The following is a 12,184-nucleotide window of genomic DNA, read 5'->3' as shown; positions in this document are numbered from 1 at the left end:
TTTATTTAGCACTCTAAGATATTTTCTATTTTTTTTTTGGCCTCAGATTCGCTAAATGTTTTCAAGATCTTATTTCTTAAAATAAGTTTAGGCAGACACATATAAAGAAAGCTGTGGCCCCACACTCAAAGCGAAATGCAGTTGATGTGACTATTCAGGGATTCCCTTTATGTAGGAAGATGTTACAAGCCTTTTGCATTGTCTCTGAGCTGCTGGCACCCTTTAGCTTCTAAACACTCCTAAGGCGTGCTATGCAAAGGAGCAAATCTAAACTACAGAGCTGGATAAAAAAGATGCTATATCTGTAAGCAGTGATAGGGAGCGTTTCCGATGCTCTAATAGTTCCCAGATTTCTCTTGTCAGCTTCACCCTGAATGCCTTCAAACATCAAGTTTCTTGAAATAAAAGTTGGAAGAGAGCAATATCAGGCTATGAGACTTTCAAACCTCCAAGCCATAGATGTGAATATTGGTTTGCGGTTCTCCTTTACAAGGCTAGATGTTACACTAGATAATTAGTGCCTCTGGGCTGTTGGAGAATGGCTTGATAAACAGATGTGGCAAGGACACAGTGTCCTTGGCAGTTTTGTTATAGAAGTTTAAAGAAGTAAGGTAGCAAAAAAACAGGGTGTGTGTCCAGGTGGAAAATCCCCGAGTAGGAGGAGCGTGCAAATGTAACCTTTTAGTAGTAGCCAATCAGTAACTGACTAGTAGACATAATTAACAGAAGCAGTATAAATGTAACCCTGAGCCCTCAATAAAGTTGAAGCTTGTTTACCAATCATATTGTTTGCCCACTTGTCTTCCCTCGTTGCTCCCGACACTGGGCTACCGGCTTCCTCTGGCTTCCGCAATGTTCCAAAGGCCAGTCCAGTTCTTTCAGATTTTTAGGAGCCCTTTTAAGCAAGAATAGGAGAGTAGACTCCGAAGGGTGGTATATTCAAGGTTTTTGCTAAAATGCAAAGCCGTGACCCTATTGTTGGTGGTTCTGTGCATAGGGTTCCATGTGAGGGTTAGGGCCAGCCAACCTTTTCAGTGGTCACTCTTCTCATGGTTTTTCCAGTCCCATTTGTTCGAGGCTTTGTGAGACCTATTACTCAAGAGTTGGAGAGTGGCAGCCAAAGGTTGGTATATTCGAGGTTTTTGGTAAAATGCAAAGCCGTAGTCTGACTGTTGGTGGTGCTGTGAGTAGGCTTCCATGTGAGGGTTACGGCCAGCCAAAGTTTTCAGTGGTCGCTCTTTCAATGGGTTTGTCGGTCCCATTCATTCAGGGTTTTGTGAGGCCTATTAATCAAGAGTAGGTAAGTGGCCACTGGGGGGTGGTATATTCAAGGTTTTTGGTAAAATGCAAAACCGTGACCCGATTGTTGGTGGTGCCGTGCCTAGGGTTCCATGTGAAGGTTACGGCCAGCCAAACTTTTCAGTGGTCGCTCTTTGCATGGTTTTGCCAGTTGCATTCTTTCGGATTTTGGGAGTCCTATTAATCAATAGTGGGAGAGTGGTCGCCGAGGGGCAGTATATTCGAGGTTTTATGTAAAACGCAAACCTGTAGGCAAATTTTGCGTGGTGCTGTGCGTAGGGTTCCATGTGAGGGTTAGGTCCAGTAAAAATTTTCAGTGGTCGCTCTTTCAATGGCTTTGACAGTCCCATTCTTTTTGACTTTTAGGAACCATATTAAGCAAGACAGGGAGAGTGGCCGCCAATGGGTGGTTTATTTGAACTGTTTGGTAAAATGGAAAGCCGAAGCCCGATTGTTGGTGGTGCTGTGCATAGGGTTCCATGTGACGGTTATGTCCAGCCAAATTTTTCAGTGGTCACTCTTTCAATGGTTTTGCCCGTCCTGTTCTTTCAGACTTTTAGGAGCCCTATTAAGCAAGTCAGCGAGAGCAGCTGCCGAGAGGGGCTTTATGTCAACTTTTTGGTAAAATGGAAAGCTGTAGCCTGATTGAAGGTGGTGTTGTGGGTAAGGTTCCATGTGAGTGTTAGGGCCAGCCAAAGTTCTCAGTGGTCATTCTTTGCATGGTTTTGCCAGCCCCATTCATTCGGATTTCTATGAGACCTATTGAGCAAGAGCGGCCACCAAGGGGTGGTATATTCCAGGTTTTTGGTAAAATGCAAAGCCGTAGCCTGATTGTTGGTGGTGCTGTGGGTAGGGTTCCATGTGAGGGTTAGGGCCAGCCAAAGTTTTCAGTGGTCACTCTTTGCACAGTTTTGCCAGTCCCATCTGTTCTGAATTTTTAAAGCCCACTAATCAAGAGTCGGAGAGTAGCCACCGAGGGGTGGTATTTCAATGTTTTTGGTAAAATGCAAAACCGTTACCAGATTGTTTGTGGTTGTGTGCGTAGGTGTAGTGAGAACCACAAGTCACCAGGTGTCGCCGATAATGAACTGGGAGCTTAGGCCCAGCTGTGCCCAATAATTAGGGCCTGCCCCAGCTGGAAATGGGCGGGGCTGAAGGGCAAAATAAAAGGCATGCTCCCAGAAGCAGAATCAGTGAAGAGATGAAGACCCCTGAGGAGAGGGATGGCAAGAGAGCTCCGGAGAAGAGCCGTGTCCCCGAGAGAAGGCTCGCCGCAACATCTGGTGGGGAATGCGGGCAACAACAGCAGCCGTGATGCTGAGGTATTATAAAGAGCTCTACATGACCACGTTGGTTGTGGGAAGCTCTACAAAGCCAGGCTTAAATGCGGAAGGCGATATAAAGAGCTTCGAAATACGCAACCACGTCAGATGGAGCCACTACGTTGGTGCGGGACACTCTAGAAAGAGCTCCAAATACGCAACCACGAGAGAAGCTCCACAAGGCCAGGCTTAAATGCTGAAGGCGGCGTGAAGAGCTCGGAGTAGAAGCCCAGCACGGCAGGATACAACAGCCCGGAATGGCGAGCCAGGCAGGAGAGAAGAACGAGGCTCAAAGGGCGCAGCAAGTTGGCACGTGGAATTCAATCCCGAGGAATGCTGAAGCTGAAGCGGAGCTCTGAGTGCGCATCAAGTCAGTGCGGTCCTGAAACGGAGCCTCCCAGGGACACGCGACGCGGTCCTGAAACGGAGCCTCCCAGGGACACGCGATGCGGTCCTGAAACGGAGCCCCCAGGGACACGCGACAGTGCGGTCCTGAAACGGGGCCCTAGGGACACGCGATAAGACTGGTGCGCTGAATGCTCGGAGAAACCTCTGCGTGGCTAGGCATTCCGAGGTGGCGAGTACCAGCGAAAACTGAGCTGGTGTTCTGAGACCTCATCTCCTGCTGATAACAAAGGCTAAAGCGGCGCAAAAAAGCTGGTAAGAGCCTGAATTTTCCCTCCACAAAGGCAAAGAAAATTGTAAAATTAAGAAAATAACGAAAAATAAAAAAGGCGAAAAAATGTTGAAAAATAATGAAATGTTTAAAAATGTTTGTAAATTATTAAGAATGTGAGGCCGTCCGTAAATTATTGTGAAATGAAATATTTATTGAAAAATAATGAAATATTTAAAAATAATGAAATGTTTAAAAATAATGAAATGTTTAAAAATGTTTGTGAAATGAAATATTTATTGAAAAAATGAAGTTTATTTTTCAACAAAACAACAAAAAGGGGGGAAATGTAGTGAGATCCACAAGTCACCAGGTGTTGCCGATAATGAACTGGGAGCTTAGGCCCAGCTGTGCCCAGTAATTAGGGCCTGCCCCAGCCGGAAATGGGCGGGGCTGAAGGGCAAAATAAAAGGCATGCTCCCAGAAGCAGAGAGAGACAAGAGATGAAGACGCCTGAGGAGAGGGATGGCGAGAGAGCTCCTGAAGAAGAGCCGTGGCCCTGAGAGAAAGGCTCGCCGCAACACGTAGGGTTCCATGTGAGGGTTAAGGCCGCCCAAAGTTTTCAGTGGTCACTCTTTGCATGGTTTTGCCAGTCCCGTTCTTTCGGGTTTTTAGGAGTCCTGTTAAGCAAGACAGGGAGAGTAAGCTCCGAGGGGTGGTATGTTCAAGTTTTTTGCAGTTAGGGCCAGCCAGTTTTCAGTGGTCACTCGGCACTGTGTTTCCAGATATGTTCGTTCTTGGGTTTTGGAGGCCTATTGAGCAAGAGTAGGACAGAGGCTTCCGAGGGGTGGTATATTCAAGACTTCTGGTAAAATGGAAACCCGTAGCCCAATTGTTGGTGGTGCTGTGGGAAAGGTTGCATGTGAGGGTTAGGGCCAGCCAAAGTTCTCAGCAGTCACTCTTTGCATGGTTTTTCCAGTCCCGTTCATTCATAGTTTTAGAATCTTATTAAGCAAGAGAAAGAGAGTGACTGCCAATGGGTGGTATAATTGAATGTTTTGGTAAAATGCAAACCCATAGCTCAATTGTTGGTGGTGCTGTGGGTAGGGTTCCATGTAAGGGTTAGGGCTAGTTGAAGTTTTCACTGGTCACTCTTTGCATTTGTTTTTCCATGTGAGGGTTATATATAGCAAATATGGGCTTTATGCCTCAGGTGTTATATGGCACACTCTGCTTATCCCGTCTCTAACAGGGGAGGCTAATCCTCACTTAAACTTATGCTACTTTAATTTAAACAAATCAGAACATCTGTTTCCTTTTTTTATTGCACAGGCAGCACAAATCTATTTGGAATTCTGTTTCTGACCAGTTCTGAATTGAAGTATTTCTCGACATAGCATATATATATATATACCACCTCAAGGAGTATATTCCCCACCCAAAGCACCACCAATCAGGCTACAGGTTTGCATTTTACCAAAAACCACAAATATACCACCCCTCAGCGGCCATTCTCCCACTCTTGCTTAACAGGCTCCCAAAAATCAGAACAAACGGGACTGGCAAAACCATGCAAAGAGTGACCACTGAAAACTTTGGCTGGCGCTAACTCTCACATAAAACCCTACCCACAGCACCACGAATGACCAGGCTACAGGTTTGCATTTTATCAAAAGTCTGAATATACCACCCGTCAGCGGCCACCCTCCTAATCTTGCTCAATAGGGCTCCCAAAACTCCAAAGGAAGTCTGGCAAAACCATGCAAAGAGTGACTGTTGGGAAAGTTTTTGGAAGACAATGGACATGTGAGCAATCCTGACTATTTAGCTTTAGGCAGAGTGAGCTAAGGGCCTTGAGGCCCAGGTGCGAGGTTACTAAAAGATCAGCTCCAGGCAAAAGATAAGGGAGTTGGCAGCAGAAAAGAAGAATAACAGGATGGGAATGCATCACATAGACAGCACATAAACAGCTGTATTTAACCAGTTAGATAGCGCCCTGTGGCATATGAAGAATGTGTTGTACCAATCAGCACTATACCTATGTTATCAGCCTATGTATAAAAGGGCTACTGCTACTCTCAGTAAACGGCAATACTTCGATTATGTTATTCTGAGTGTTGTCCACTGCGCTCTTCCCGACAAGTGACCACTGAAAACTTTTGCTGGCCCTAGCCCTCACATGGAACCCTACCCACAGCACCACCAACAATCGGGATACCTGCTTGCAATTTACCAAAAACCTAGAATATATCAGCCCTCGGTGGCCACTCTTCCACTCTTCTTAATAGGTGCCCAAAACACCGAATGAACAGGACTGGCAAACAAATGCAAAGAGTGACCACTGAAAACTTTGGCTGGCCCCAATCCTCGCATGGAACCCTACCCACAGCACCACCAACAATCAGGCTACAGGTTTCCTTTAGTACCAAAAACCTCAACTGTTCACCCCCTCTTCCACTCTCCCACTTTTGCCAGTTTTGGCATCCAAAATTTTAAACATCCACACTTAGCTCCTAAACGGAACTAAGAAGTTCTGAACACCCACAGTTGTTCCCACAACAGTCAACACCAACTCCTCCACAACACCTTACATATTTGAATATCTCGATTTTATTATACTTACCTGCTCTTTCTGGAGTTGAACACTGCAGCCATCATCACTTTGGGAACCTAAAATGGCAAGAGTTTCAAAACAACTTGTCCAGAACCTGCCTGCCATTCCCAGAACAGACTTTACCCCTGACCATATGTGGAGGCTTATATGTCCTTGTCCCTGCCCCAACAACCTCCCCACAATCCCTTGTGAAAAACCCCTCCTTCACCTGACTGCCCCACCTGGGCTGCCTCAGTCCCACTGGCAGCCCATCAAAGATCATGACACTCTACCCCTACCCCTGTCCCTTCCCACAGCTGCATTTTTAACCCTGGGGCTGCAAAAACCACTCAGAACACAGAAGGCAGAAAACGTTCACTAAAGCACATCAGAAATTCCAGCAGTTACTTGGGGACAAGGATCAGAGCATAATAGTATGGAATTCTTTAAGTTTAGGTCCCCTGCACCATAGTCAGCCAGAATCAGAAAGGTGTGGAAGGTGTAAATTTGATGCAGTGTCATACTTCCCTTGGCATGACTTTTCCATCCACAGTGTCCCTGGAACTGTATGGTTTTCTGAACTCTAACCCTAAGCCCAATAATATGGAAATTTTGGCACTGTGGCTTACGTGCCAAGCACTATGTGTGGCCCAACTCAGAAAGGAGTGAAAGGTGCAAATTTGATTCAGTGTCATAATTCCCTTGGCATGCTTTTACATATCCAGTGTCCCTGGAACTGTAGGGCTTATGTTTTCTGAACCCTAGCCCTTAATTTATGGATTACTTTGGGCTCAGGCTTAGGACCCAAGCCCCATGGGTGGCCAGAATGAGAGGTACAAATATGATTCAGTGTCACACTTGCCTTCACATGCCTTTTCAATTCCCAGAGTCCCTGGAACTAAAGGCTTTATGATTATCAAAACCCCAACCCTAGCCTTATTCTGACCAATTTCTCCTCCAGAATTCCAAACGTCCGAACTTGGCTCCCAGACACAAGGACTGACCACTGAAAACCACCTCCATAGCCAGACCCCGGCCCCACCGCCGCCGCCGGCACAGACAGACACGTTGCCACGGTGACCGCCGCCACTTCCGGGCGCTCCGCAACCAGAGAGAGGAAGCGGCCAGAGCGGCGCGGTCCTCCAGCCAGTTATCGGGGTCTTGTAGCCGCCCTGTCGCGCCCCTGGGGATGTCTGATCCGGGGTCCTGCCGCTGCCCCCCGCTCCCTCGCTCCGTCCCTCCCCCAGGACTCCCGGAGCGCGGCGAGGCCAGGGCCGTGGTATTGGTGGCTGCCTGGCCTGCGGGCTGGGCCCGAGGGTGCCGTGAAATCCTGGCGTGGGTGTGAGGGGGTGGCCAGGCCCGGCAAGGCCCTCACGGCTGTGTGCGGCCCTGGCCGCTTCGTCGCGGGAGACAAAAAAGGGGCGGGGGTGAGCGGAACGGTGGCAGCAGGGTCCTCGCCCACACCCCAGATCAGTGTGCGACCACGGTTGTCCCCATCTCTCCCTTGTCCCTTCCTGTAGGAGCTCTGTTTTCCCGCAGCCCACCCAGAGCAAACCCACCCCTTTGCACCCCACTTGGATACCAAAACCCTAGGTGTTTTCTAAACCCTGAAAGTTTAAAAATACAATGCTATTTTAAAAGCAATAATACAATTTATTAAATTATAATCTATGAATAATAATATTATTATTTTAAACGTTTAAAAATACAGATGGGGAGAGGGGTTCCCTTTGTCCCACAGGGTTTAAACCATCCCTGAGTCAGCTGTCCTTGGGGGAAGGAAGCACCAACATTGCCATCTGTGCTGTTAATCCTTTTTTCAACCCATTTCTTGGTAACCAGATGCTTCTTCGGCTACCACACCCCCATCAAAGGCAGCAAGAAATGAGCAATAAATAACTGAAGATAAACTTACCTACCACCAGCTCGGGGATCTCCACTGCTTGGGTGGAGGAAGATCAAGGCAGAAAAGCACTAAAAAAGGAAAGAATCTCATCATGTAGCAGCTCATCCCATCCACAGGGTGTTCCGTGATACCACACCTACGACACATGCTTGGAGATCAAATTATATTTCAAATTCATGTTTCAAGAGTGAACAAACGCGAACTTAAAATGTGGGGGGGATTTGGTTCAGTCTGCCTGGGGATCCTCAGTCTCAGTGGTCCCTGTGTGAATCCAGGTCTCTGCCCTCCCTTGAGGTGCCTTTCACACAGGTTTAGCCAAACTGCAGCTGAAAAGCAAGATCTCCCCCAGAGATCAGGGCTAACACAGCAGCAAACCCACACCACAGGGTGAGGACCTGCAACACCAACCACTCAACGAATACCACAATGGGGAAAATCTAGAAAGGAAGAGGGTTTTTTTGTGGATGAGATGGGAAAGTGGGGTGTTTGATCGCCAAGGATGGCTTGGAAAGTCAGGAGGGGAAGGCAAGGGGTTTGGGCATTGGTGTGATGCCTGTTTGCAATGTGGTATCTGGAGGTGACTGCTTCTGCAGCCAGCAAGCGGTTAAGCCACTTGACAAGCCTCAGTAGGGATGCAGGTGAGCTGCTGCTCCCCATCTTTTCCTTATCAGGCTCAGATGCTTTTATTTATTACTAGTTTGGCTTTTCCCACTAGGCAGGCAGAAGTAAAAGGTTGAAGGGAAGAAAAGTCTGGGGATGGACATCTCTGCCAGCCCCACAAGACAGCTGGGGAGGTGATGTCTCTTTCAACAAGCAGCTTTGGCAGCTCTCAAGAAATTCAGTGCGGAGTTTTCTCCTTGAACACAGACCTCTGGGCTATTTTTTCTCTCACTTCAAACACGGTTCCCTTGAAGCGTCTTTAATCATTGGTGCTGGGGCCCTGCATGCACTCCTGATACTGAGCCTCTGTGTCTCTGTTTGCTTTTGGCCCCAAATTTTGGCAGGGCAGATAGCAGCTTTTGTTTCTTATCTCCCCTGGCTTTCTGCTGCCTTGGTGTCTTGGTATTACCACATCTCAGCTGTGGTGATTAAATGAACTGTATTCCAAAAGCATTCCAAGTTGTTTTTTCCATGGCTGATGATTTAATTTCAAAGACCCTTTGCCCACACGCTCCCAAGGTCTCCCATGCCATGAGGGCAGGACAGGAAAACCACACACCCATGAAATGAGACACTGGTGTTCATCCTCTGTTTGGTGTGGCTGGGTTTGGATGTAGACATGGATATGGGGGAGGAAATTGCACAGAAAAGACCCAAGAGAAACCATTCCTAAGGCTGCAGGGTGTGAGCACCACCAAGCATCTGCTTGAGATGTCAGCAAGGCCAAAACACCACCACAGCAGCTAGAACAAGGTTGTGACAACCTCCACGGTGCCAGCTCTGGGCACAAACCACTTTCATCCTCTCTGTCCTGCCACCAAAATGTTTTATGACCACCATCAAGACCTTGACTAGCCTCATCCAGAAGCCACAATAGGCTGAGATGGTGACAGCTGCATGCCCAGGAGACACATGATGGAGAGAACAGGAATGCTGTGGGAAACTGCGTTTCTTGTCCAGGGGAAGGATGGGGGTCCTTCTTATGCAGCAAGGAGCCACTTGGCAAGACCCCCTCTGCCCCCATCAGCACAGAGTGAGAAGGGGTTGGACCTCACCATTCATATAAAGGGAACTCACAAAGCCAGCAGTTTCAGAGCTGTGAAGTCCAGGCAGGGGTAAGGAGGGATTTTATTGCCCTTGTATTTCATCAGAGAGGGGCGGGAGTCAAGAGGAGTCAAGATGCCCCACTGGGTATCAGCTGTGGGTGCTTGGGCATGGTGGTACCTTCACAATGCTCTTTACCCAGTAATGGTGACACTAATATCACCAGGGTGCATCCAGCTGGCTCCATGCTGTCCTGCTCATTATCTGCTCTTTCTGTCTCCTTCTACAGGGACAGCCCCAAGGATGAAGAACCTTTTTGCTGTGGTTTTGGCTTGTGGTAAGTTCCCCAGTTTCAGTAGGCCAGGCTGGGATCTCATATACCCAGGAAAAAAAAAAAAAAAAGAAAAATTAGAAAACCCAGAGACTCGGTGCACAATTTAGTTTTTTGTTTAAATTTTGCAGTTTCTCTCTAATGTTTTGTGTAGCGCTGCTATAGTCCTGGATATCTTCATGGTGTTGAGGGCTTGGGATGCTCAGTTCTGTATTTATTTAAAAGATCTGTATTTATTTTATTGATCCTTGCAGTGGGGCAGTGCTGGTGGCAGGATGCAAACACAGCACAGCCTGTACAGAGACACTGAAACCTTCTGCCAGACCAGACCATATTCAGTAGTTGCAGAAACCAGATAAAATACCGAGGAGGATTTTTGGGGCTTCTCACGGTTCACATGCATAAAAGTGACTTATTTAATTCCTCTGCCTGGTGGAAGGTGTGGGGAATGCTGCCTACCTCCTCTCTCAGCACTGACTGCCCCCCTTGCAGGGCTGCTGCTGGCTCACAGCAGCGTTTTGGAGCTGGAGCAGATGATCAGGTCAGCCACAGGGAAAAGCGCTCTGCTCTCCTACAGCTGGTATGGGTGTTTCTGTGGCATCGGGGGCAGAGGGAGCCCGGTGGACCCCACTGACCTGTGAGTACCTGGAAAAACATCCCTACCCACTGCCAACAGGGTGGGGGTCCCTAAAAATCTCCTTGCTGGCTGCCTGGGGTGCTCAGAGAGGGGGGGGTTCTGAGAGTTTCGCAGCCACCTCTTGTTGATTCCTTGTCATCCCCTCCTCTTATCTGACCTTAAATTCAAGGCTGGACCTTCTTTCATCCCAGTGTGGCACAGGGGGGCTCAGGGGCAGCAATTTGAGAGGGTGTCCCTCACAGGTGCTGCCATGCCCATGACTGCTGCTACAGGAAGCTGCGAGAGGGCCAATGCAGACCCCTGATCACCCCCTACCACTTCAATATCGCTGATGGAAACATCATCTGCAGTGAGTACCACTAGGCAGAGGTTGCCCAGGAGCCCCCATCGCTGATTCTTTGCCATCAGCTGGCATCACTGAACACTACGGGTTGTTTGTTTTTTTCCCCCCCACAGGTAAGGAGCAGAGCTGGTGCAAGAGAGAGACCTGCCTGTGTGACAAGGCAGTGGCTTCGTGCTTCTCCAGCACTTTGGATTCCTACAACCCATCCTACCGCCTCTATTTGAGGCTGAAATGCAGAGGCAGTAAGCTCCAGTGCTGAAGGAGAGAAATCTGCACCCATGCTTGCAAATACTGACTGGTTTTCCCCATTGATACCACAAGACAAGCCTGATGTGGGTGCTGCACCGAGCCAGAGACAGCAAAGCTCCCTGCAAGGCAATGCTCAGGGTGAGGAAGGATACATGTGCATTACAGATGGAAATCCCCCAGCTCCCAGAAAGACCCAGCTTCCTTATTTTGTTCTTTGTGGGGTTTGGGGTTTTTTTGGCCCCTTCCTCCTCTCTTTTTCTCTCTTGATTTCCTTTCCCAGCAAAGATAATGAAATAAAAGGTATTAAAAAGGATTCTCTGTGGTGTTTTCTCAAGGACACTGGAAAGGTATCACCTGGGCTGCCCAGTTTGGGGAGCACTTTTGCATCTCACACCAGCTGCTGGAAACCCCAAAATATTCATGATCCCCACAGCAAACTAAAAAGGCTGAACATCCAAAGTGGTTGTAATTCCCGGCCAGTTAATTTACTCCTTCCCTGGCCAGGTCTAGCAACAGTGCTACTGCCAAATCCTCAGCTGTGGAGGAGCTCTTTGCATCAAATGGGGGCAAATAAATGCCACCAAATAAAACTTCCTGAGGATTGTCAACAAATTAATTCCCCAGTCCAGTGGCAAGCTGGGGAGATATCGGGCGGTCGTCAGGGGGTCTTTGGATGAAGTAAGAAGTCTTCCTCAAACTTGAACCCTTTACCTTTCTTGTTTTCGCCAACTTCATTATCTTGTTACAGAGTGAAGCCTAAAAAGGCCCAATAAAACTATTTAGAGACAGAGTTTTAAGCCTTTAAACAGTAAAAGGTATTTATTTGCGGGTCCGGGGGACTCCCAGCTCTCGCTGGACAAAGAGTTCCGAGGGTTAAGGGAAAGGTTTAGGGTATTTATACCATAAAAGGGGAGGTTACAACATCGTTACATTCTCAATTCTTGCTGACTTCATTGTATCGTTACAAGGCGATATCAGACCCTAGCCATAACTTTCTTCTTATCTGTTGGTGGTGACATCTTTTATGTTCTTCTTGTGGAGATGTTCACGTTCTTTGGTGCCCAGCTGGCACCTAAATGGCCTCGGCAGTGTCTTGTTTTAAGAGCAAGACTTTTAATTATCTTCGAGACAGAAGTTAATCCTGTTCTAGCCTTGCATTTGGTTACATTGCTCTAGTGGAAAAT

The 12,184-nt window shown here is 47.8% G+C and overlaps 1 protein-coding gene across 1 annotated transcript; it reads left to right on the top strand.

Moving 5' to 3' along the window:
* The first annotated feature begins 9,614 nt into the window (after positions 1-9,614).
* Positions 9,615-11,313, top strand: LOC139806896 (phospholipase A2, membrane associated-like). Its single transcript, XM_071767152.1, has 4 exons — positions 9,615-9,777; positions 10,264-10,408; positions 10,651-10,757; positions 10,865-11,313. Exons 1-4 carry the CDS (start codon positions 9,645-9,647, stop codon positions 11,008-11,010), a joined length of 531 nt encoding a protein of 176 aa, XP_071623253.1. The 5' UTR covers positions 9,615-9,644; the 3' UTR covers positions 11,011-11,313.
* The last annotated feature ends 871 nt before the right edge of the window (positions 11,314-12,184 follow it).

The sequence above is a fragment of the Heliangelus exortis genome, chromosome 23 (assembly GCF_036169615.1).
Source record: "Heliangelus exortis chromosome 23, bHelExo1.hap1, whole genome shotgun sequence".
Classification (NCBI taxonomy): Eukaryota; Metazoa; Chordata; class Aves; order Apodiformes; family Trochilidae; genus Heliangelus; species Heliangelus exortis.
Note: the sequence above shows the minus strand (reverse complement) of the source record. Positions and strands in the feature narration are given on the sequence as shown.